This window comes from Nelumbo nucifera, chromosome 3 (assembly GCF_055504915.1).
Source record: "Nelumbo nucifera cultivar China Antique chromosome 3, China Antique-T2T, whole genome shotgun sequence".
In the NCBI taxonomy this organism is placed as follows: domain Eukaryota; kingdom Viridiplantae; phylum Streptophyta; class Magnoliopsida; order Proteales; family Nelumbonaceae; genus Nelumbo; species Nelumbo nucifera.
Window position 1 is genome coordinate 15,771,141 of NC_142651.1, and position 26,010 is coordinate 15,797,150.

The 26,010-nt window shown below is 37.5% G+C and overlaps 4 protein-coding genes across 19 annotated transcripts; 1 reads left to right on the plus strand and 3 right to left on the minus strand.

The window, feature by feature from the left end:
- Nucleotides 1-185: 185 nt before the first annotated feature.
- Nucleotides 186-3,148, minus strand: LOC104603010 (Arabinanase/levansucrase/invertase). The gene has a single exon (XM_019198064.2). It carries the CDS (start codon nt 1,971-1,973, stop codon nt 285-287), a length of 1,689 nt encoding a protein of 562 aa, XP_019053609.2. The 5' UTR covers nt 1,974-3,148; the 3' UTR covers nt 186-284.
- A 141-nt stretch (nt 3,149-3,289) lies between these two features.
- Nucleotides 3,290-7,589, minus strand: LOC104597974 (galactoside 2-alpha-L-fucosyltransferase-like). Of its 5 annotated transcripts, none has more exons than XM_088901863.1 (4): nt 7,430-7,568; nt 7,293-7,340; nt 6,796-7,109; nt 3,290-4,847 (listed from the first exon to the last, which is right to left on the minus strand). In XM_088901863.1, exons 3-4 carry the CDS (start codon nt 7,040-7,042, stop codon nt 3,382-3,384), a joined length of 1,713 nt encoding a protein of 570 aa, XP_088757989.1. In that variant the 5' UTR covers nt 7,043-7,109; nt 7,293-7,340; nt 7,430-7,568; the 3' UTR covers nt 3,290-3,381. The 5 variants fall into 5 exon arrangements, with proteins under 5 accessions (XP_088757989.1, XP_088757992.1, XP_010258105.1 ...); XM_088901866.1 differs by having other exon boundaries at nt 3,290-4,835; nt 7,430-7,564; XM_010259803.3 differs by having other exon boundaries at nt 6,796-7,340; nt 7,430-7,589.
- Nucleotides 7,590-9,911: 2,322 nt separating this feature from the next.
- On the minus strand, nt 9,912-18,260 carry LOC104597999 (uncharacterized). Of its 10 annotated transcripts, none has more exons than XM_088901870.1 (8): nt 18,102-18,242; nt 17,927-18,015; nt 16,509-16,663; nt 12,316-16,417; nt 12,047-12,162; nt 11,891-11,971; nt 10,319-10,399; nt 9,912-10,152 (listed from the first exon to the last, which is right to left on the minus strand). In XM_088901870.1, the coding sequence occupies exons 4-8, from the start codon at nt 12,578-12,580 to the stop codon at nt 10,141-10,143; spliced, it is 555 nt and encodes a 184-aa protein (XP_088757996.1). In that variant the 5' UTR covers nt 12,581-16,417; nt 16,509-16,663; nt 17,927-18,015; nt 18,102-18,242; the 3' UTR covers nt 9,912-10,140. The 10 variants fall into 10 exon arrangements, with proteins under 10 accessions (XP_088757996.1, XP_088757995.1, XP_088757994.1 ...); XM_088901869.1 differs by having other exon boundaries at nt 9,912-10,212; XM_088901868.1 differs by having other exon boundaries at nt 9,912-10,225.
- A 149-nt stretch (nt 18,261-18,409) lies between these two features.
- LOC104598038 (Ribosomal L32p protein family) lies at nt 18,410-25,588 on the plus strand. Of its 3 annotated transcripts, none has more exons than XM_010259916.3 (4): nt 18,410-18,664; nt 20,260-20,546; nt 24,181-24,254; nt 25,319-25,588. In XM_010259916.3, exons 2-4 carry the CDS (start codon nt 20,307-20,309, stop codon nt 25,404-25,406), a joined length of 402 nt encoding a protein of 133 aa, XP_010258218.1. In that variant the 5' UTR covers nt 18,410-18,664; nt 20,260-20,306; the 3' UTR covers nt 25,407-25,588. The 3 variants fall into 3 exon arrangements, with proteins under 3 accessions (XP_010258218.1, XP_088757999.1, XP_010258227.1); XM_088901873.1 differs by having other exon boundaries at nt 20,333-20,546; XM_010259925.3 differs by having other exon boundaries at nt 18,410-18,634.
- Nucleotides 25,589-26,010: the final 422 nt, after the last annotated feature.

The window sequence follows — 26,010 nt, forward strand, 5'->3', positions numbered from 1 at the left end:
CTCAGTGTAACCAATTCTGTTCAAATGAGAGGCTCAAATCATAGTTCACCAGAAGGATACCTCAAACCAAAGTTCAAAGCTGAAGTTCATCAATTTGTTTATATATGAACTTGTGGGGTGTACAAGTTTCAGGAAGCTAAAAAATGTGCAATTACAAATAGCCACTTAATAAGCAAGACAACCAATTGTGTAAGCAGTTAACTAATTTTGGTTAAACCAATTTAACAATTTCTGTTTTAAGTTTTATATAGAGAAAAAAAAACAAAATCTTCAACTAATATGGCTTACACATGAAATCCTGTCCATCTTTTAAAATTTCTAGCTTCACTGCCATCAGAAACCGCCATACCTATTCCTGTTCTCCCCCCTTTCCCAACACCTCTGTAATACAACCTCCACTCATCAGGGCTGCCCTCCAGCTGCACCAGACATGGGGATCCAACCCCTTTGTTATCCCATCCATCTTCATCAGCGGATGGCTTCAGAACGGCATCCTCTCCACACCTCCTCCAATCCTTCAATCCATCTGGAGACACTGCCAAACCAATACTCCTCTGCCCATCTGCAGCAATTCCTTCATATGCCATCAGATATCCCCCATCCCTCCGGTTTCGTACAACATGTGCATTTATGACACCACACTCATCAAAAGACCCATCCAATCCTCCTCCCATGATCTTCCCCAATTTCACCCACCTAATCCCATCCCTCGACCTCGCAATGCCTACTGCAAAATGTCCACATCCCGCATCAAACGAGTGATAATACATTCTTAGATCACCATTGCTGTGAAAAACAACCCGAGGTGTGGCAACAAAAAGAGAATCCCACTCCACACCAGATCCAACGTCAAAAAGAGCACCACTGTGGTGTTCCCCTTCAATCCGAGCCCAGTGACGGCCATCTTGACTGATTGCTAGGCCTGGCAATGACTTGAGAATGCTGCCTTGGGTATCTTCGTTGTCATTTTTGTAGACTCTTTCTGGGTTTTCTACAGTGATTCCCGGAGCGACAGAAAAGTCCACCTTCTCAGAATTAAATCCAGTGTAATAGAGCCAGTAGACAGCATTTGATCCTCTGACTTTTGTACTGGACATGATCACAACTTCGGAAGGTCTGATGCACGCAGTGTCAAAGGCCCACCAATCGTTGCTGCAGTTCATTACCATCCCTGCGTCGGTGCTCGATCGAACATGCCCCGTACCTCTCTCCCAATGAATACCATTGCCCGATACTGCCAACCCAATAGAACCGGAGGTGGGGTTATCATCCGAGCTCCCATGGTACCACATATACCACCGCTCTGCATCGTCACTGAGATATCTTTTCACGACAGGAGATCCAACCTCGCGGCTGTCCCAGCAGCTGTTAGAACCCAAATCAAACACCAACCCAGTAGAGGATGAAGAGGAAGTAGGTGTTTGGATCTGTGCGGGGGTCGAGGGTTGTTGAGTAGTCGAAGTGGAACCTGTATCGACAGTTGGGTTCCTGTCAGTTGTGTTATCGCTGCCAATGTCTGGTTTTGTTGAGCAACGAGTGAGATAGGGAAAACCATTTCTAGGTATAGGACTTGGGCACTTCTGGCGAAGAAACACAGTACCAGTGCCGGTGATGCCGCAGGTACAGAGAGCGAGCATACCTGGCCTGGTGGAGGCCCCTGGAGAAATCAAAGTTGTTGGCTTCGCTGTTCTGCGGGTGGTAGAAGAAGCAAGGACCCTGACGATTTTGAACGTTGCTGCTGTTGCCGCTGCAGATGTTGTGTCCATCGCCCGAGTGAAGGAAATCAAAATTAAATTCCAAAATTCCAAACCAAAAAAAAAAGGATGTAACTCGTATGAGTCGGCTTTCGGCTTTAATAAAGAAAGAAAGAAGGAAAAGATAATAGAATAGAACAAGAAACGAATGAGTGTACAGTATCGCTGTTTGGAGGTTAGAGGGTTTCGAAAGAAGCAAACGGGTGAAATAAAATGCATAAAAAAAAAGGAGGGCTTTTCAGTTTCGCCTTTCGGCCTAAGAAAGAAGGAAAAGATAATAGAATAGAACGACAAAGAAACGAATATGGTGCCAAATCCGGCGCTTTATGATGGATGATGCCCAAACAGTCAAACATTTTCCTTATGTACTTTTCTTTCTGCTCTTAGCCTCTTATGTTCCAAACTTTGAATGGACTCGATTGAACCCAGATGAATCATGAACTTATCCCAATACAAAGTGGAAGTAAGATCATCAAAATACATATTTACAATAAATTTCAAATTCCAGTGTGAGGACAGAAAAACTTTCCCGTTTCCCCAACTTATTAACCACTGTCTTAGCTTAATTCAAGGAGAGGGAAAGCGAATGCTGGAAAAAAAAAGTGAAAATTAGAGAAAGGAAGGAAAAGGAAAAGAAGTAATTGACTAATTGTTCTGCTGGGTATTAGGGATTTGACCAGCATAAACCTGTATCAGTATCACCGTATGGATAACAACATTGCATGTATAATTCTTATTTTTATAGGCCATGAAAATAACATTAAATTACTGAAATAGTCGTTTAAAACGCCATTGAAAAAAATGCCAAACGCTTCTTTAGTCTTTACCTCTTCTCCGTGATGATAAGAGGCATGAAGGGCACAAATAGAAGAATGTTAAATGCGAAATAGACCTTTGAGCTATCATTGAAGAGAAACAGAGTGGAAAATGACAAGGCAACTGTTAGGTCTTTAGGGTCACCTGTGAAGAAGAATGCTGCCTCTACTAAACAATGAGATTGTGCAATTCTTGGATTTACATACAAGTGAAAGTGAAACCCATGAAAATTGAAAAGGCATGTCCAGCAGTCCAAGCATTTCTCAAGTATTGTATTGGAAAATGAGTTTTCCCTAAATTGGTTTTCATTGTAAAAGAAATCCTTACAAAGTGTGGTGATTGAGAAAAGTACACCCATCACCTTTGTAGGGCTATGCATTGAGAACATCTTCCTATGAATGAATGACAAGGGAGATATTTGTGCATGTTTGTAATGTCTTTGTGGGTACTGGGTAGGAGATCCGAACTTGATTAAACTCAAAAATTAAGCATTATGTTAATGTTATATGCCAAAATACCTTGCTTTCCAGATTTTCATGCTACAATTCAGGTGCAAATATTGACACTTAAAACACCATGGTATCGAACACCTATTTGGTCAACCATAAATTCTAGGTATGGATCGTTTATTTCGTCATTTTAAGTTATCCTGGTATCCTCCGCATAAATGATAGTTAGCTGCTGCTGTTGGATGCAAAACAGAAGCCTGCAACAAAATATATAAGAATATACAAAAAATTTATTGATTTTCTACTCTACCCAAAACTGAAAGTTATAATGACAATACTGATCAGATAACAAATACAAGCAACTAGAACTGGTCAAGATCAAACAGCTTAAGTCCCCAGCTCATATCCTCGCAATGCCTTACATGAGGAACAAGTGCACCTGTATCTACCCCACTCTTTGCTTTGCAGTCATAAAAAGGTGGTGCATGGAAGCAAGGCTCCATTGACATTGCTCGATGACAAGGTGGATCGGGGGCAGTCCGATTTTCAGGCTTGTATAGGATCCATGGCTTCAAGCCTCCCAGACCCTGAGCCACATAACCAAAGGTTGACCAAGAGCTTGTGACCAAGACATCAGTCAAGCTCAGAAGATACATTTCAGCCCATGCTTTCCTATTGTGCATCTGCTTCTCAGCCTGTTGATACTCTTCATGGCTTGGTTGGTAGACGCTGACCACCTCCCCAGTCACAGTAGGGTGCTCCCAATACATGTTCCTTACCTTTTCAAAGTACCCGGAGCTTAAAGATGTCATCAGGATGGCAATTGACCTTTGGTTTCCTGATGGTCTGATGATGGGTTTCTGTACATCAACTTCTGGCAACACCTTCTCCCTCAGGGAACAAGATAGTATCTGATCTAACACATGCTGGAATGGGCCAGTATCAGTATCAAAGACTCTAATCTGGATTCCCACCCTTTCATCTGCTTTAGACAAGTAAGCTTGATAATACCTTGTAATCAACCCCCATACTGCATTTGAGGGATGGAAAAGATAGCGACCCAAGTGGTGAAAAACTGTTTCTTTGTTGGGGAAGAGGTTACTTAGTTCTTGCTCGAAGGATGGGACCAAGAAGAGAGATGGGACGAAGTAGTTATCAGTTTTCATGATCAGCCAAGGTACTTTTTGAAAAAGAGATTGATCTTGGTCACAGAAGAAAAGCTTATCATGATCATTGTAATCATGGACAAGATGAAGATATAGAAAAGGAGGTACTGACCCTGTTGAACTGTTTATGACATTGTTCTTCAGCATATTACCATAGCAGTGAGGGTGTTCTTGATTGAAACTGCTGAACTGATTAAGGGGGAATTCCAAAGGGAGTAGCCAGGATGCCCCTGGAAATGGTTCACAGAATAGATCAGTCATGTCAGTCCCACGGTCAACAAGTAGGACCCTATTTGTGAGGAGAGCATACAAGAATGCTGAAGCCAATGTTAGTATCCTGTTTCCTAAACCACTAAATGATATCCATACCACATAATTACAATCTGTGGTCCCAGTGCTCTGACCAGACTTGAGCTGCTCCAATGTCCTGTTGTAGGACTCTGTATAGGCTCCACAACGTCTATGCAGAGATTCATACCTTCGCAACCTAGACACAAGGTACGAGGAAGGTTTGTGTGGTGCTGCCTTGCGAAATAAGACTGACTGGAACCTGCTTAGACAAGATCCTTCATCGAACTCATCAGCTAGGAGACCACCAAGTAATTTATCTTTAGGTGCCTCAACAGCATGAGATATAATATCTTCTAAACCTGAATTGGCAACTTTTTTTCAGGGGGAAGGGTGGAACAATTTTGCAATCTAAATGAGAGAGGGAATACCATAAAATCAAATGGACCAAGCAACAAAAAATTGAAATGAAATTGTTTAGTCATGTTACATCTAAAATTGGTGTTTGAATGACTAGAAACAACAAAAGAACAAAGGCAATAATAAACTAGTCAATGCATCTTATATTCTTATTTGGAAATCACAGTTACCTCGTCTGACTTTACTTTCAGTCATAATTCAAAAATTTTATATCATAACATGTTAGGTACAGGTAATATCATATAATGATAGTATGATACCACATCTAATTTAGCCAGCACTAAGGGAAAACATATATATGGTTTTCTTATTGATAAAACCGTATGAGTTGTTATATATACATAGATCTGGAGAATAAATGAAGGCTGTGGAAATACATGTCATCTGTAAATTATGTTCTACTGTGGTCTGACGAGAAGAAGCTCCAAATCATACCATCCAGTCAGTAGAATAGTCTATTTTATGTCAAAATCTGTAAATGGAATATTGAGGTTCAAATGTCAAAATAATGACAGGAAATTCTAAACTTGAAAGCTAATCCATTTGAAGTGTTTTTCATTTGTTGTTGTTGTCTGAAAGATTCTGATCCCATTGGGAAGACATTAGCTAAATAAACAGATTGAATGAGTAGCACAATGTTTTGAACTATATTACATCTATGGAAAATAGCATAGCTTAAAAAGCTAATAGTACAATATGAAACTGAACAGTTTAGAAGGTGTTTGCCAATGTATGTATAATTTTGTTTTTCAAAACCAAAAAATAAAAAATAAAACAACTGCAGCCTCAGCAAAATCATATTACTATTTTTCCTAATAATGTAGCAGTTGTTTGAAAAACAAAACCATTCACATTAGCACACATCCCCTTAGATGGTAGAAAAGCATGTAAAGTTCAGTTTCTATTAGAGAATAAAAAGCTATTCAAGTACCTCATCTAACAGCTTAAGATTTTAGGTTGAATGGCTCCTTGAAATGGTATAGGAGCCTGTTTGACAAAATGGTCCAGTGTTCAATCTTAGTCATCCCATTATAATTAATTAAATTTCAGCATAAGGTATGGGTGGGCCTGTTATCCACACTTCAAGCCCGATCAGCTTTTACACAAGAGAGTGTGTTAGAGAAATAAAAACCTATTCAGGAACCCCACATGACAGCTTAAGCTTTTAGGTTGAATGGTTACTTGAGAGAGAGTGGCTCCAAGAACACTCATCAACTGGGTTTATTTAGTTTGTCATCTATAAAACTAGAGTTCGAACATTTACACTATACAACTATATTAAAATAACCAATATAAATAGCTCTTCCATCTTGTCTTAATACGAAACAGACAGACAGAGAGACAATGAAATACCAGGCAATGAAATAAAAAAAGAAAGAAGAAGAAGCAGAAGATTGGTGGTTAAAGGCAAGACCTTAAGGCTTAGTTTTTGCAATGCAGTTTCATTTGCACTGGTGCACAAGTGTGGGAATGCAGCTGAATTGAATGCAATTTTGATTTTTTTTTTTTTGTTTCAAATTTCACTTTCTTTGTTGGCAGTGTAAATGAAGTAAAATAAAATCTAAAGCAAAAAACACAAAGCAAGAGTGAATCAGAATTTATACTTGTCTAGTTTGCACTGATGCAATTATATATTTGTTTCATAATTCTGACATGCAATTATATTAGTGCAAATGAAATGCACTGCAAACGAAAGGAGCCCAAATGACCAACTGAGCACCATCTTGACATAGAAATTCCACCCAAGAATGGGAAGGCAAAGTTAATCCCATTTAAAAGGTAAGCAAAGAGATAAGTACTACTATACTAGAAATCAGCAATTCATAGTTGACCTTAGAATTGTAATAGATACGGAAAAGCCATTATTTATTATTTAGTTTTTAAATAAACAGAAATAAGTACCTTCTTCAGTTTTTACTTCAAAAACCCTTGCCTCTGCAAATCCCCGAACTCGATCCGACGCTAGGTCTCGATAAATGACGGAGGCTGTAAAAAAAACTGACGAAACCATCAAACCTGCAGCCAAGATCCCCATCAACTTCATCATATTGAACCCAATCTTCCTCTCCGGAACTCGGGAAACAATGGCATTTGCCGGATCTGTGAGCTTTGACGAATATACTTGCGTCCTGAACCTCTTCATATCCATCAAATTCTCAAGTGGGCATCACGAATTCCTACTCATTTCCCACAGAGAAAAAGGAGACTTCTTGGATCTGATCTTGCAGAGGAACCACGACTATGATTCTCAAACAGTTGGCGAGTAAATAAAAAATAAAATCTTTCAAAAAAATAAACTGTGAAGAATGCGAGGGATAAGTTCAAGTAAAACGGCGAATTAATAAGCTGGCCGAGAACTTTGTAACAAAGATTCTCGGTTGTCGGAGAAGGAGCTTTACTTGCTTAGATTTCCGGGACGAAGCTCTACTGTAAGGATTTTGAAGCTCCTGCAACGCAAAGATATGGACTATGGAGTCAAGTGTTGCAGTGAGCTATTGACTGACTTGTTGATGAGATAAAACCATTAAACATTTACCAGATGGTTTGGTTCGTTGGTCGCTTGAGCTTGATGGAATGCCTGAGGACCAGAACCTAAAAGGTAAACCTCAATCGAGAAACCACTGGACCAGGATCTTCTTTCGAATGATTAAAATTGTAGGTTTCAAGGACAATGATGAATAAATCTGTATTACCCATCCATATATAAAAACAAAAATACTTGCGCCCTATGAATGACTTGAATTACCGTGTCATTGAATTGTCGGCTCCTTCTCGCTGCTCACGAATACCGCGTAAATGGAATTATGGACCCACTACCGGTCTACCACTAGAGCGCTCAGGATATGCTACCTACAAATCGTTCCCACATCCTTACCAACAAAGCACCACCGCCATCATCTTCCCTTGAATGACAAGAGATATTCCAAATGCGCATCTCTAATGTCACGTGGGCAGAGATGCGGGAACAACTCGTGGATCACATCTCCTCCCCACACGCGGACGCCGCACAACACCGCATAGCACATCTCCGCCACCCATAATACCAAAATAGATGATGTTATCGTTGGAAGATATTCTCAATATACCGCGGGGATGTTATCATTGATTCCGCACCCTATTGAACAGCTAAAACTTTCACTTAATCCTATATCAAAATACTCTCCACATGACATTGCAGTAAATGGGGAACATCTCCTGTGCTTCTATGCTATTATCCATAGGATACATGGACCCTCCAATAAATGAGTTGGATCTGCTCACAACAAATACTGTCCCCATGCACTTCTAATATGATCCGTGTCCGCACATCTCATTACGAGACTAGAACTCACGTGGTGAGACTCATCATGTGTACAATGTTAGAAACAATACAAAGACCTTGTATTCCCTGAATTTTCATTTTCAATAAAACCACCCTGTACTATGGGGTTAGTGACAATTACCCCTCAACTTTCATTTGCAATAAAAAAAACCCAGAACTTTTATTTTGTCATAAATACCCCCTAGCTATTAAGTCAAATGACAGACTATGTTAACTTAACAAAATACTTAAGTGATTTTGTTTTCTTTTCCTCACTTTATTATCTTAAACCCTAATTGACAAAAAATACCTCCATTATCTTCAAATGAAACCAATTAAATAATCATTTCACTGACATAGAAAAACAAGTTTATTTAAATTTTTGTTTCATTTTCACTAACATGAATGTCTTTCTTCATCTTAAAATATAAAAATCGCCCACTCATTTATCCAATAAATTAAGAAAAACCAAACGAAACCTTGTATATATTGAATCCAACCAGAAATTTGCAAGGATCTAATAGAGTAAGCAAGAGGACTTCAATATTGTATTTAAAAAACCAATCGAATCATAAAATTGTTCAAATAAATAAGAAAATGGTAGTTTGGAGATTTAAAATTTTTAAGCTGTTGAGTGAGGATATTTTTTGAAGTTTAATTGATGGAATTCTAATGGAGGGGTATTTGTCACAAATGAAAGTTCATGGGGTAATTGTCATTGACTCCATTGTAGAGGGGATCTTTTTCACAGACTTAGTCTGGAAGGAGTACAAATACAAATGTGTAGAGTGTAAAACCTTGTATTTTATTGGGATAATAGTAGATAAGGGCAACTTTTTGCCCTTAATATCAATAAAAAATACTATTTTTATATAAGAACCAAAACGAGGTATTTATTTTGGGAAAATATCAAATAAAGGCAATGTCATTGTTCTTCATCTTCATCTACCTGTGTTAAGTCCTCCAATGATGGTCTACCACCCTATCAACTAAAACTGTGTAAATTCTCTTCCTCGACAATCGTGTAGCAAATGCAGAGAAAGATGATCAGAAACTTCAGATTCACGAACCTCCTCACGGTGATGGCCTATAGTTTACAAATTTGTGCTTCGGATGCAGACAACGTAGTACGCTGGTACTTGTCGCTGTAGGAACTGCAGTGAATCCAATCGAGAAGACGGTGTACACCGGTACTTCCTCCGTCGGTAGTTCTGTTGGGTTCACATCAACCGATGTATTATGGGTTTCTTCTTCAGGTGCGCAAGATAGAGTGGGGTATAGCCTTGATGGATGAGTATTTCCATTTCAACGTTAATGGAAGTTGAGATGTGTAGTTCTTCAGAGATGGATACAGAGGCAGAGCAATCTATGAGAATGCCTCCTCTGCCCCCCCTCCTACACCGTCGAAGCGAGTGAATACAGAGGCAGAGGGGGAAGACAAGCGACTGCCCTTTTTTGATATTTTTCTAATAAAAATTACCCCATTTTGATTATTATGTAAAAATATTATTTTTTATTGATATTAAGGGCAAAAAGTTGCCCTTATTTTGCTAGAATCCCTATTTTGTATTATTTTTATATGTATTTGAATTTTACATTTTGCACTCTACATATTTGTAGAGTGCAAAACAAAAATGTTTGGTTCATGTGAGTGCAAAGTGGTTCAAGATTTACACATCCACTTTGCATTCAATTCATTTGTTTTGGAAGATGCAAATTTCATCAATGCAAATACAATTGTTCCTTGCTACCAAATGGTGTTCTAGCTACTCCCACCATTAAACAAATATAAAAAATAATAGACCATTAAATAAATATAAAAAATAACAAAAAAACCTTTTGTTAAAGACTTCTTTTTGAAATTACAGAATCTAGAAAATCTCTTGTTGAGTGCATTCTTGAACGCAAGAGTAGGCTCAGCTTCTTATGGTTCTTCTGTTGAAAGACTAATGATTAACCTGAAAACATGAAAACGTGTTCAAGGTTGCTAAACATCCCTTCTGCACTTCTAAAAACACCTGAAAACATCACCTGGAGCAGAAGTTATAATTCATTGACATTTGTAAATCTCAATTTTCAATGTGAACTTTCTGAGATTATTAGAGTTCATTGAACAAGACATACACCAAGCATGGTAGCCATATTTGGGTGGATCATGCCAGAACCTTTTGCGATTCCCCCAATTCTTATGCAAGTTCCTCCAACCTATGCAACCCAACAATTGCGATCATGGATATGACATCACGTTAAAATTGTCAGGAGCATGAAAATTAAGTACATACAAAATAATGCTCCACAAAGTACTGTTTTTATGTTACTTCTCCGTTCAAGTAATTAATGTGTTATGCCAGCATGACTTCTTTTATTGAAGATGCAACAGAACTCAGAAGGCACAAGAAATATAATAAAAATGAATAATATATCTTGGTGCAATGATTATGAGAATGGATGGATTTTCTTTTCCAAAAGAAACTAAGAGCAAAACTTCTTCAAGGTAGACATTAGAAAATATATGTATAAAGCACAACTTGACTGTCATTTTGTATTATAGAAAGCCGGTCTTACAAACTTAAACTAGACACTAGAGTGAAATCTTGAAGTTTCTTTTTTCTTTGCTTTTGGGGGGCAAATAACAGTTCTTAAACAATTTTATCAAAGAGTTTTTCACAAGTAACAGTAATTCAATAGTTTCATTAAAGATAGGGAAAACAAAGCAATTCACACTCAAATTACACGCTAGAGCCTAAGCTTCCAAATCATTCAATTCTACACTGCAATTTTTTATTTTTACATTGTTTGCCTCTTTCCCTGGTTCGCCCCAAAGAGCCCACTAAGGGTCTGTTTGTTAATAGCTAAAGTGGCTGAACTGAAAAGCTTATTGCTTTGTCTTTTAGTGAATAAGAATGAGGATATGAGATCCTAAATGGATGAAATCTGAAGTTGGGTAGATTATTATACCTTGATATTTTAGTATTTAATTCTTTTATCCACCAAAAGACAAAGCAATAAGTCATTAAGTTCAGCAACTTCAGTCATAAGCCATTATCAATGGCCCCTTAATTGTAAAAGAAAATAATATTACTAAACCTGTAAAACATTACCACAAGAAGAAGCACTATACAAGTATGGGAAAGCAAACTCAGAAAGGGGGAAAATCCTAAACAAATGAAAAACAGATCAACCCATGAACTATGGAATTCTGGTCTTGGTCAAAAACATTTTTTTTTGAAAGATGAAGAAAATTTTATTAAGACCAAATCAAAGGTAATACAAAGAGTCTTCACTAGAAAAGGTGCAAGATGCAGCCTCAGCATAATCAAATGAAAAACAATGGACTGTCCAATTCATTGTTTATAAAGGAAAGATGTTATATAGAAGTGTCCATCAAGGTAGATATCTGATAGGCATCGTGTAAAGAACTTAATACAGTCAGGAGAATCCATGCAAACAATTCATAGAGGTAGAACAAGGAATATGGAGTATTTTATCAGCTTATACTTTTCTATAGACAATTGATTCTTCCCTTTTTTCATCTTGCCAAGTCAGACAATGCAACATGCATCAGATTCTGATTCCTATGTTTGCATCCATGCAATATTACTTAATTTCCAACTAGGCATTATAAGAACTCCAGTGGTCCAACCAATGGTGAGCAAACAAATCAAGATGTTGAGTTAGAGAACCTCCAAATGATACCTTATCATGAAGTCCCCTCGAAACCTTGTGTGTGGCTCGACCAGTAGTTGTATCAGCTTCTCTGTTCTCGTCTACAGTCACCTGACCAACAAAAGAGAGGCTTTAGTTTAAAGAGTCCCATATCATCCAAACTGTCAACCAAATAGATGTACATACCCCATCACTGCCAGTCCTTCTGGTTGTAGACGAAGTATAATATGCCCCATTGGCACCTCCATAAGTAACAGTGGAACTCTGAAAGCTATAACTACGAGCCTGGGGATGCGCTCTATCTGCCCTGTTATAGTCATTCCAATACTGAACATGCTTGCTCTTCCTCTTTGAAAGATAAAACACAATGAATCTCTACTTCAACAGTATATATAATAGCAACTACAAGAGTATATATATATAGTTTCAGTATGCAATTACAGCAAGGACTTAACCTTGAGATTCATCATCTGGATCCTCAACATACGGTTCCTTTGACCTAGAATACTTCCTAGGGTTTTCAGTCTTCTCTTTCGCTTTGGCTCCTTGTTCTTCTTTGGACTCATCTTCAGATGTTATCTCTTTGATAATCGGCCCCTTTGGTTTACTGGATTGTGGAGCTTGATGCTCCAGGAATCCAACTGGATGCATATCTGAGTCTCCAAAAAACCTTGAACTTGACCCAAACATGCTCAGTCCCATCATACTAAATTCAAACATGCTTTGGAATGGACTAGTAAAGAAAGGATCACTGAAAGGGTCCTTCCCCCCAAAAAAAACTAGAGGTTAGACTCCTATGGATACCAAAGCCACCAAAACCACCAAATTCAGCAAAAGGATCGCCAAAACCAAAGAAAACACACCTCTCTGCTATTTTTTTTCTAAGTGCTTATTCCCTGAGAAAACCCATAATAAGATAACATCCCAAGGAACCAAAAATGAAGGAAGATTCAATGAACCGAATAGATTCAAGATTCAAGAGGAAAATGAAGGAAGATTCAAGAAATCCCATAGGACGAAGAAATATCAGACATACCTCTCAGGAAAAGGCAAATCAATAGATTTGGAGTTCAGATCTCTCTTCCGACGAGGGAAGTGACCTAAAAATGAAAAGAAAATCAAAATGAGAGTCCAGATCTCTCTTACCTCTATCGCAGAACCTTTCTCTTCTCTATCGAATGCTTGAAGAGAAAACAGTCAAAACCTATGCTTATTTACTTCGACCAAAATCGTGGCAAAATTTCCTTAGTTTTTTATAAAGCAATATTTTCACCTATTTTCGATGCAAACCTTGGTCTATACACATTTTTGCATAAAAAATAGGCGTATTTTTGAACTCTTACCAAATGAATGCAAATCTGAACCAGAATGCAAATTTGCAACCGTTCAGATTTGCACTCCAACCAAACGCAGCCAAAGGAAGGTTCAAGGGGGTAATTGTCACTGACCCCATAGTATGGGGGGCTTTGTAATTTACCCTTCGAAAAACTTCCTCACAACTTCAATTATTTTCCCTGCCTGAGAATAATCTAGAAGGTGAGATTCCAAAGCCATTATTTGAGTTGAAACAACTCACTTTTCTCCGGTTAGCACAAAACAAATTCACAGGTACCATTCCAAATGCTTTCTCAAGATTCAAGTTCCTTTCATATTTGAAAGGAAGTGTAGGCATAGAGGAGGGGAAGTGTAGAGATGACACGAGTACTGATCAATTGTTTGAGAAAAATGCCATATTTGAGTTAGAAAGAATTAATGCGCAAAGGGAAGTATCTATGAAGGTGGAGAAATGCCCTAATGCATTAAGAAAGATTTAGAAGACAGAAAACCAATCAAAAGAGGCAAGTTTCAAATGTTTTTGCCAGGTTGAAGCTGGGAGTATTGGAGAGGGATTAAAAAAAGAAAGGGAAGAAGAAAGATAAAGAAATAAGCCCATATGAGAAAAGAGTTTTCTATATTAGACAGTGGGCATGATGAGAAAATGGATAAAGCTTAAGTTGAGCATTTCATCAGTTAGTTGTTTGGGTTCAGGGTGTTTTTCTTATGTGCTTTTTGGCAGGATCTGGAGGGTCTGGGATATACAGCTTATTGTTTGTTTTAGTTGTTCTAGGGGTTGGTGGAAGGGATCTCTGTGATATCTGTAGTCGGTTATGGATTTGTTTCTTAAGGTGTTTTGTTTTGCATATAGGGTTATTTTTCTGTTTAAGGGGCTATTTGTTAGGGCAGGCCTGTCATATTCTGGGTCTGTTCTTGCTGGGTGATTTCTTACCTTTTTCACTTATAAAGTTTACTTTTTATTTAACTTCAAAAAAAAACTTAAATCTCCAAGGAAACAAGCTAAATGGGTCCATTCGGAAAACCATGGAGCATCTTAAGCAACTAAGTATTATCTGAGTTTTCAAAGAACATTATCTTAAATCAATAGGTGAAAACAAATTGTCCATTTCAATTAAGACACAAATCAATTGCCATTTCAACAGACAATGTAAAGCAGTCTTACTTGATGTTCTCTATGAATTGCTTGTGAACAATCACATGATGTTCTTTTCTTTGATCAGTAACAATCACATGATGTTCTCCACTATGACATGTTCAACAGACAATGGTTTGGGCATTTTCTTGCCCCATCTATGACATGTTCTCCACTTAAGACTTTACTACTGAAAATGATAAAATTCATTTATTTGTTTCTTTCTTTTTTAGTTTTTTTTTCTAGAATTTGCATACATGAGGAAAATTACAACTTAGGTTGACATTTTCAGCTTTGGACAAGTGGTGATGGAGTTCCTAACCAAAAGAAGTCCCATTGGGCCAATAGAAGAGAATGGGTTGTGAATTACTCTTCATCAATTGGTGGATTAGGCTCTCAAAAATGGAGCAGAAAGGCTTTTTCAAGTGACTCACCCAGATCTAGCTCACTATATCCGCCCAAAAGGAGCAAAAGAAAGTGATCGATCTCCTTGAATTGGCCTTGTCTTGCACTTTCTTGCCGAAGAAGGCAAGTAGAATTAGCTCTCACCAGAGGATCAGAGATACATGAATGAGGTCTTGTCTGCCCTTTTGAAGACAAGGCGAGTAGAATTAGATCCAAGCAATGACACTTTCTTTCCGAAGAAGGGATAAAAGCCCCTAGACCATGATCTCATGAAAGCATTCTATGGATGTTTTCAAAGCTACGAACTTACCAATAAGATCCTTACAATCCACTAACTTTGATTGGGACTTGACCATTACTGAGATAAGAGCACATCAACAACTGTACAGGATCAATGATCTTCATGATAGTTTAATACATTTTGTTGTAATGGATTTGAAACTTGTAATTGACCAAAACATTCAAATCTTATAACAATATTGGGAGGATCACAGAGGTGATGTAGAGTTGCTGACATCTTAATGCCAAAAATTGCAATCAATCTGATTTTTTTTTTTATGAAATTTCATTAAGAAAACAAAAAGAAAGTACACGAGGAAGGTGATAAGAAATCACCAGAGAAAAGAAAGAACAATCCCACCATCCAATACAACTCGCACACAACCTACAAGAACCTGACCAATACATCACACGACAACTCTCACACAGATCAAAATGGAAACTTCTTAACCTTCTCCATCATTCCACTTCTCCACCTTCCTTCAAAATAGTCTTCTTACATCTCTCCTTCCTATTTTTCTCAAATCCTTTGAAGGATTTTCTAGTGAATGCCTCTACACCCAAGATAAAAAGGCCCAAGGCCTTGCCAATCTGACGAGATTAATTTTCAACCATGCAATCACAGGCTTCTGCTTCTGTAATGGATTTTTTTTGGGGAACAAATACATAAATAATGTGATTAGATTTTAATATGATTAAAAATCCATTCATTCTCACATACACAAGCTAATAACAGTTCAAAAGAAAATCAATTTGGCCTAAGTCATTGGTGGATCATACTGCAGAAATTCCTCTATAGTTGGTGGGAACTCAAACACTCCAAAACCACTATCATCTTCACCAGCACAAGCTGCTTTACCCAAGAGCAAGTGAACCAATCTCAAGGGCTCCTTCCTTTCTCCATCACCACCACTTAAGAAGTACTTAATCCACCCATCCAACCTCTCCATTTCCTTCACACACTTGGGTCCCCTCACCCCAGCAATCTTTGAATAAAACCCTCCATGACAAAAGCAAAACCCATCACTAGTTCTCTGTTTCTGCTTATCCTTTTCTTCATCTTCATTTTCTGTGGTGCAGTCTGACAAACTCAGGAGTTCAATCAACTGCTCGATATCGTCCTTGTTGTCTTCAGCCTCACCAATGACCTGGTCTTGTTTTTCCATGTTTGGTGGAGGTGGGTCTTCATGGGTCACTGGGAAGTCAAGAGAATGGGAGAGAAACTCTGGAGGAGGTTCACTGTCATGGAGGGCTGAGCTGCTGCTGCTGTTGGGTTGTTGGTCGTGGTTGAGGTAAATAGGAGAGCTAAGAGGGTCAGTTGAATTGCAACTTGTTCCTATTCTAGTTGATGAAGAACAGTGTCCATGAACCTGCGATGAACTTTCTGATTCCAACCTCTTCTCAACCTGTTCAGATGTAAATTGTAATTAAAATGTAACAAAAATAAATATAGTTTGATGATGGGGTTTTGATATTATATGACTATTTAATATTTACCTGCTTAAGAGAAGAGAAGAAGCTGGTATGGAGTGAAGGTGGTCGCATCTTTCTTCTCGATTTACCGTTCTTCTGTTTCGTGTCTGCAAATATAATCTCCCTCACAGGAAAAGGGGAAACCCTTTTAGAGGCTTTTTGGACAGCGAGACACCTCCCTACACATGAGTGCAAGGTTTAAAAGGCTAAAGGAGGAGGTAAGGCAGTTGGGTGTGATAGGGGAGAGGCCTAAGCCTCAAACAATAAATAAATAAATAAATAAAAGTTTGTGGATAATCTATAAATAATAGAGAGTTGAAAAACAAAAAATTAAAGTAAGATAAAGCAAGAGGTCCTTCAATTCAGCCATTTCAATTGTAATGAAATGACCCCTTATTTACATTCGGAAGTTCTTAAGTCCTGAACCCAACTCTCCTTTTGTCCCTTTGTTCTTTTGGATGGTCTAACTGATTGAGTTTTAATTTGTATTCAACTTGTTGTGTGCTGGTTATTATAATTTATAGGTAAAATTTCTATGTCCCACGAACTAAGTATAACTTTTTCTCAATTACTAAAATTTAAGGTGGGGACCCTCCACTTCAAAGATTTGGCATTACCAATTTCAATTTTTAATAAGAGAGAGTTTCTTTTCAGTTTTCACACTAACAAAGGTAACCTGCGATCCTTTCAACAGCCCCTAATACAACAACCCTGGTTTAATTGAATCTAAGATTCTTCTCAACAACGTTGCCAGAAAGACATCTTCTGTCTTTCAACTTTTGAACTATACTTTTTTTTATAATATTTAGCAAGTTATTCATTCAAAACCAAAACTTCGAAAGAAAAAAAAAATGTGTTGTAAAAGTTGATATTCATGGCTATTTTCTAGCTTTCTAGGTACAGAAACCGGAAAAAAGTGGCGAGTAATGAGAGTCCTAATCTTAAGCCACAATTGCAGATAAAAATGGCTTTAGCTCATTCGTGTTTTTCACCAACTACAGTATAGAAATCCACATCGCAATTGGCAAGTAAATAACGCCAAATCTTCAGAATGTACATTCTCAATTTCTCATAAACTTTTTCTTAAGATACAAATAAAATAATATAACTCTATCATTGAAATGCCAAACAAATAAAAGAACCCTGCCATTGAGATTCCATGAAGCAAAAGCAATACATATTCAACGTTATCTTAGTTCCATCATGCTCTGTCATTGAAATGACAAAACATAAGCTTGTTTCTTAGTTCCACGGTGCTTCGTTTTCTTTTTTTTTATCTCAACATAGAACATTTTCGGACTGATTTAAGAAGAACAAGCCATTAAGATTTAAGGATGAAGCAAGAAAACATAATATTTGTTTACAAAATAAAACAGAGCACGATGGAACTGACCATGGAATATTGAACAGCAAGACATAGCATGAAGAGAGAAGGGAACTACCGGGCTTACTTGCTGTTCTTCTTCACCGGTAATGGTTAAGAATGCCATCACCGCCCGTAATGGCCGATACCTTGTCCGTTCCACCGGTTCTGGAACAATTAAAAAAAAAAGAATACATTAGTTTTCAGGGAATGCAACGGCCAAACCAAGGATTAAAACGAAGAAGAAGAAGAACCATGGCCAGTATCCGGACGAAGGTTGCCGCCGGTCGCCGGTTGCTCTGGTCACTAGCCGGTTGAAAGGTAGAGAACCCTGACCCCGGACGGGAGTGAGAGGGCGAGGGAGGATAGGGACTGCGGACGAGAGAGACGTTTCAAAATCTGACTATAATAACTGCGGACGAGAGAGAGACGTTTCAAAATCTGACTATAATAATTTTAGGGCCCAAACGGCTGCCGTTAAGAGGCGAGTTCCGTTAATTTTGAAAGCTGAAGACATTAAACGACGTGGCGGCCCGGTCCATGTATGCGAGTTCGAGAACCAGCGTGCAGCGTGGGAGTGTAGAACTCAACAAAACACATATGACATACCTCGTTCCCAGTCGCGGGAAAACCCTAATTCCTCCTCTCTCATTCTCATGCTCAATGCAACCGGAACCCCGCAGAGATCTTGCAGCTGAGAAGGCACTCGACGTCAAGATTGGTTCTGACTTCTGATCATCATTCCGACACTGGCTCAGTTTGGCGCTTAAGTTCCCGCCAACACAGAGTTCAATTCAATCTCTTATTATTCTCAACGGTTCAATTTTATCTATGCATTTTTCTTTTTCTACTTTTTAAACCTCGAGAGTGTAAAGGTCTAAGTTCTATCTGTAATCCGTCTTGGCTTTCTTGCAAGGGTATTCAAGATTCAAGTTCCGATGCTAATACAAGTCAAGATTGTTCGCCATGATTCAATCTTTGCCTTTGCATCTATTTACTATTTAATTCTCGACAATTTAGAATCTAAATTCCATGTGTCTTGGCCTTCATAATCTTCTAAAGGCATTTAAAATACGTTCATTTCTCTTTCTTTTTAACTTTTACATTTTCACAATAACTTTTACATTTTACATTTAAAATACGTTCTTCTAAAGACATTTAAAATAGTTTCCTTCTGGCGGTATGCTTCTGGATCCCCCCCTCCATGGTTGGTATAGCCCCATTTTATTTGATTACGATAGGATCTCGGTGGCATTGATCCACTATTATCCCGGAATTAAGAAAAAAGCTACTGTTACTCTATGTTACCTATTTTTAAAATTATTCATAATTTAACGGTAATATTAATAATCAGGTTTCTATCTTTGTTCTTGTTGAGGTATCATTTGTGATTGCTATTTTTAGACTTTTCCTTTAATGTTTGTAATCTAGTCTGATACTGTGGTTGATCCATGACTCATGGTTATTGTTTTATAAATCGACCCACAATATACAGTCTTCCTTTCCTCTTTGAACTTATTCATCTATTTCAAGAACTCTGGATTTTTTGGATACAAATTATCATCACAAATTGCATCTTGATTATCTTTCTAGTATTTTATGTTTCTTAATTATTATGCCTAAAATGGCTTTAAATAGAACGGATTGGCAAAACAGGATTCATGTAGCCGACCCCATATAAATTAGGATAAGGCACGGATAATGATGATGATGAATTATTATGTCCTAAAATCAGGAGAAGCTGAGAATAAAATAGAGTATATCTAGTAATGCAAGGTTGTGTTTGCTTTTCTCTTATTAGTTTTATCAATTAGATATAGAGGATGTTCAATATTTATGATTTGCTTTTCAAAACAAAACAACTGGCACATCAGCAAAAATAATATGATTTTGATTATATGGCAATTGCTTCTATTTTGGAAAAAAAGAACATACATGTTAGCTAACATCTCCATAGTTTTTGACTTTTGTGATTGACCTTCTCTTTATTGATTTCTACAACATTTGGTATATCCTTTTCTCTTAATAACTTTCAAGTTTGGTTGGATCATCCTTCAATTGATAAGGAGCAATTAGAGAGGAATTGCTTAAACTGAACTTCCTATAAATCTCATCTTCTATTTTTTTTTCTTTTCCTGTCATGCTTTCTATTGTCCTCTTTCTGGATTTTTATGGCTTTAATGTTTGTACTCTCTATTCTCATTAATACGTCTAACTTTTCCATCTCTATTTGGAAATTTCCTCTGAAACAATAGTTCTGTTGGCTTTCTGTATCATCGGTACCTTTCCTTTTATTTTATTATACTTTTGAGTATTGCATTCATTTCCTGCTAGTGTTAAACTATAGGCATGGGATATGCCTACTACTCCTCTGAAATCATTCTCATCCTCTATGTTTACTTTTTTTAACAGTGAATGCTCAAGGAGATAAAATCCAGAGCTTTGATTGATCTGAAATAATGGCATTTATGACCAATATGTTCAGAAACACAATGGGATGTTTGGGGCTTAGGTTAGGCTATAGAAGGTGGATTCATTCTGTTCGATCTGCTCCTTTGGAGAGGCTAATTGGCAGTTCAACTGAAACACCATGTGTTTTACCTGAATTCAACAAAGATTTGGAAAGCAAGCTTGATATCATGCTTCCCAAATTCGCTTTTGGTGCCTCCATGGAACTCATGGCTGTCCCAAAGAAAAAGGTCATCAATGTTTCTCCTTTCTCTCTTCATCCCCCCCCCCCCTTTCCTTGTGCTTATTCTTCTCTGTTGATGTTGATTCTTTGAGCTATTTAAATTTTTTTTTTTAGAATTTATTTTGGTACATAACAGGATCAGTAATGATCTTTTTCTGGAATTTGTGTCAAATGTGTAATGGGTAAAAAGAAGTTATTGTTATAAGTTTTTTGAATGAGTTTTACTTAGTTTAAAAGTTGTTCCATCTATAACGTCTATAGTTTTGCAGTAAAAGAGAACAAGTGAACAATAAGTTTGACAATAGAAATTTTGCCCTTGTTTTTTAGTGTTTTTCTCTTTTTTATGTTTTAATGCTCAAGGATTCTGTTTTCCTTTCTTTGATGTAATTCTATTGAAGGTCTCACATGGAGTTTGGTGTGACTGCATACTTGATTCAGGAAGATGGTGTCATAGTTATGTTTTTTTTTTAGAGAGAGAGAGAGAGAGAGCAAAGGTAAAACAAGGCACTGTGCAGAGCCCATTATGTGGCCTATCCCTGAAATATTTGTATTCCTACCCATGAATACAATCTACCCCAAAATCCTTTCATCAAATTTTCTTCTTCACTATATTTATTTTCAAGAAGCCTTCTGTTTCTTTCTGTCCAGATCATTGTTGCAGGCCCTACACTCCATATAAGCTTCCCCCCTTTAGATAAGCCTTTCAGCCACCAGCACCATAGTAAAGCTCCCAAATTTTTTGGAAACCAAAACTCAACTTTGAACAATCCCAGAAACTTCATCCATAGAGTCCTTGCTAGTCTGCCATGAATAAGAAGATGATCCAAATCTCCAGAAGCTCCCCCACGCATTACACACCTGCTGGGTTCCATCCTTAGTGCTTTCCTTCCCAATTCATCTGCTGTTAAGCATTTCCCTGAAATTGCCGTCCACATCAAAAAAGCAACTTTGGGGGGAGCTACAGTATTCCACACTCCGGCCTCTGGAAAGCTTTCCATCTCATCTCCATTAATTCTGCTATAGAAAGACCTAACTGAAAGCATTCCTGATTTTTCCCACCTCCAAACTCTTTTATCTCTTCTTGACATTATCTGGTGTTATGGTGCAAATTTGCTGCATCAGCTCCATCCACTGTCCTACCTCCCACTCATTCAGATGCCTTCTGTGAAAACAAGGCACCACTCAATTGGATTTCCTTCCTGAGAGAATGTTTCAGCTATCAAACAATCCTTATTTTGTGCAATTCCAAACAATGTGGCAAATATCTTTTTAAGGAGTTGATCTCCACACTGTATGTCATGCCAAAAATTGATCCTCATACCATTTCCCACCACAAACTTGACTCCTTTTACGAACTCACTTAGAGGTCTCGGAATGGCCCTCCACCCTGCACACCCATATGATGAATTTGGCTTTGTTGGTTCCCAGTTCATATTTACTAGCACCATACTTTGCCATTATAATTCTTCTCCACAATGTATTAGGCTGTTCATACAATCTCCAATACCACTTGCTTAGACAGGCCATATTAAATTTTCTTAGCCTCCTCACCCCCAGTCCTCCTGCCTTCTTGATTTGTAGACTTTACTCCACTTAACCAGGTGCAATTTGAACTCTTCCTTCCAGCCTTTCCAGAGAGAATCTCTCATTTTCTTCTCAATTACCTTAGCTGTGCTTGCTGGAATTGGAAACAAAGATAGGAGACATGTTAATACTTGGTAAGGAAGGCAAAACACTTTTAATTAAGGTTAGTTTTCCTCCACTTGATAAGTATCTTACCTTCCATGAAGTCAACCTCCTGTCTGTTCTTTCCACTGCTGGCTCCCATTTCTCCTTTGAAGTACATTTCTCTCCTAAAGGCATTCCCAAATATCTTGTAGGCATTTTACCTACCTTACACCCCACACAATCTGCTAATTGCCCAGCATCTACATTCTCCCCTACTGCCAATAGTTCACTTTTTATGTACATGTATCCTTTATGTCTTCATCTATTATCATCTTTTTATCTCTATTTTCTCTTTCTCCTTATTTTCCTATATTTTTTAGAGATTTGATCATCCCAAGGCTATCCTACATCAAGTTTCTAGAACTTAGATTCTTTTTATCATCAAATTTCAAAAGATGGACGAGGAACTAAATAGCAATGTTTTAAAAGCTCAAGGCGCAAGGCGAGGCATGTGCCTTTTCGAAGCAAGGTGCAAAAATACAAAAAAAAAAGCCAAAATTTTCAAACAAAAATCCCAAAAACTAAAAAAAAATGACAAAAATATTAAACATAACATTAATAAAAATTTATAAACTTAAATTTTTAAATAAATGTTTTAAAAAGCCTATTATCTAAAATTAAAATACATAAACATAACATGTAAAGCATATTCACATTAAAATTTAAAAAATAAAATCAAACATATAAAACATTTTCAAGCATGTAAAATCCACTCTTATTTCTTTTCAATTGCATTACTTCAAATAGCTAATGTGATGTAAAACATCTTGCATTCCTGATTCTATGAGCCGCCTTTGTACCAAACCCCTTGAGGCAAGCCCAAAGAAGTCTATATTAGGGTCTTAAAATCTTAATCCTTACATAAAAAATGATTTTATAATTTTAATTGCCTTTTAAGAAGATATTTTATTAGGATGAATGAATGAACAACGAGCGAACGAACTAGAGCAGAATAGAATCTCCTATTTGCTAATGTTGTTCATTCATTCATCCTAATAAAATATCTTCTTAAAGGCAATTAAAATTATAAAATCATTTTCTTGTGTAAGGATTAAGAATTTAAGACCCTAACACGGACTTCATTGGGCTTGCCTCTAGAGGCTTGGCTGAGGATCAAAAGAACAAAAAAGCGCAAAAAATAAAAAAGGCACATGCCTTGGCTGAAGCGCAAGGCGCTCACCTTTCGAAAGTGTTATGCCTAGGGCCTGGGCAAGGTGCATACCTTAAAATGCACCTTGCCTTAGCGCCTAGGCATGCCTTTTAAATCACTGGATAATAAAATAACAATGTACAAGCACCCTGATTGCCATTGGACACTTGTTCAACTACATGCTTATACAACTATACAACTTTGGCGTTCTATGGATTATGATCCACATGTTTATAGCACATGTCTGGAAGGGCTTTGAGAGACAAAAAGATTTATAGATTACTTTTTTCTCTTCCAAATATGGAAAATGCTTAAATTGGTGAGATGCTAGATAAGAGTGGTGACTGAGATTTTGGGGGAGATCTAGGTTTGGTGTTTCTTTATTCTTAATGAACAGTTTGAGTGTTTTCCGTATTTTTTATATTTATTCAAATAATTTATTTTAAAGTAACTTAAGAGCTATTCTTACTCTGAGATTTAATTTTCTTGCCTAAGGATTGATCAAAAACAATTGCAAAAGTCTGTCTTCAGCAACATAGTAATAAAATGACATCAGTTATTATAGTAGAATAGATCTTTGCAGTGGATATTGATTAACCTGAACAATGTACTGAACAAGGATTAGTAAATTTTGTTCTCCAATTACTTGTATATATGAGTCTGGACATGTCTTTTCTTATTTGATGCTTGTTGTTGAGGTTTAGAAATTTTGAATAATAAAATATTTTGAAGCCTGAAGGTGACAGTCAAGGATTACATGCAGGTGTCTCCTCATAAGAAAGGTATAAGAAATGGACCAAAGGCTTTGAAACCTATACCAGTAATAATTCGCTGCAAGTAAGGCAATTTACTTTTTGACTATTAAAGTTAGCATTTTTTTGTAAAGCCTATAGAGTTAAAATGAACATATCTTGAATGTTATGATGAAATATGGCATATTTCTTATGTCTATCTGTAACGCTTTTTTATATAGCATTTTGTGATTCTCAGTAAATCAATTTGAACTTTGGTCGGTTTTTAAGCATAACAGAGTAAACTTTATGCAACACATGATTGACTTAGCAAATAGTGGGTACAGGACTAGGCATGATGTATAATGTGATATATTTTTGGAGACTTCTGTGACTTGTCAATGGGTGTTGCTATGAATGTGAACATGTAATATATGTCATTCTCAATGGAATCTATCCCCCATGCCAACCCCCACCTGGAAAATAAGTAAATAAGCTGATCTCCTTGACTCAGGCCACTACCACTGATCTAACTTAGATGAAACACTGGCTTGTCCCATTGGGTGTTGGCCCTGGAGAACTTACTATTGCTTTTGTTGATTTTAAGCTCAAGCAGGTTCTCCAGTTCCTAGCCATTGAGCAGTTTTTTTTAGGGACCTTCCCAATAATCAACCTGTGGTACTGTACCCAAGTCTTGCATATGTAAGAATCTCTGTATGTAAATTGTGTTGTCAATCCATCATTGACCAGGACACTTGAACTATGAACTAGTAACCCAGATAGCTAACTGGGCCCCTTGATTTTTCTGATTTTGATTGTTTTAGCAGGTTTTATAGTACCTACAAGAGGCATGGCTAAACAATATATTCACTTTATGGTGTATCCCATCTCACTTGTTGTAACCAGTGTTTTAAAAGGTGTGGGAGGCGCAGGCTAAGGGCCCCCAAAATGCCCTGAGGAGTATGCCAGAAGCGTTGATACCTCTGAGGCATATGCTTCAGGTGCAAGAGGCATTGACACTTGTTGACACCTCTGGCAGCTTATACATAACGCATGCTTGTTTTGTCTTGTGTGCCATGTATATTCAACCTGACTATCTGGATATGTTTTATCTCTGAAATATTTCAATTGGAACTTGGTCTTTTTCTTACTTTGCATTCTTTCTCACAGGATTTGTGGTCGAGTTAAGTTGCCACACTTCTATTGTTGCAGTGGAATTAAAGAGATGCCAGGTAACAAGACTGGTTCCTCAAGTTGATAAGCTTCTATGGCAAGTCAAGCAAATTTAAGGCAGATAAAAAGGAGCTTATTCACTTGCACTTTCTTAAGTTTCTCAACACCTGGAGGATATGAATTGTAGTATCAGTCCATGTACCTAGTTGACTGTTCAGCATAACAGATTAGGTGCTACCAATAATATTTTTGCTTTTAGCATCTGTATGCATGTGTGTGCTGCCATGGGGTTGGGTATACAGCTCTCTCACCATTCTACTCTCATCCAAGCCTTATCCCAACTATATGGTGTCGGCAACTTGAACATGGATCCTGTTTCACCATTCTGTCTATTAAATGCCTATCCATTGTTAAATTATGTTAACTTAAATAATTTCTAGGAATGACAATGGGACGGTTTCAGGGTGAGTGAGCATACTCTCCACCCCCGTTCCGAATTTTTCAAGTAACTCCCTATCCCTGTCAAGGAGAAAATGGAACCTCCATCCCCAATCTCTAATGGAAATGGGTTCCCCATTGGGGATCTGAATACCCGAATTCCTTTCTTTTCTTTAAAAGCTTGCTCTGGGCTTTTGAAGGGCAGAGGAGCCCATATATGATAGGAAAAAAGATTTATTTAAAAGAAATAA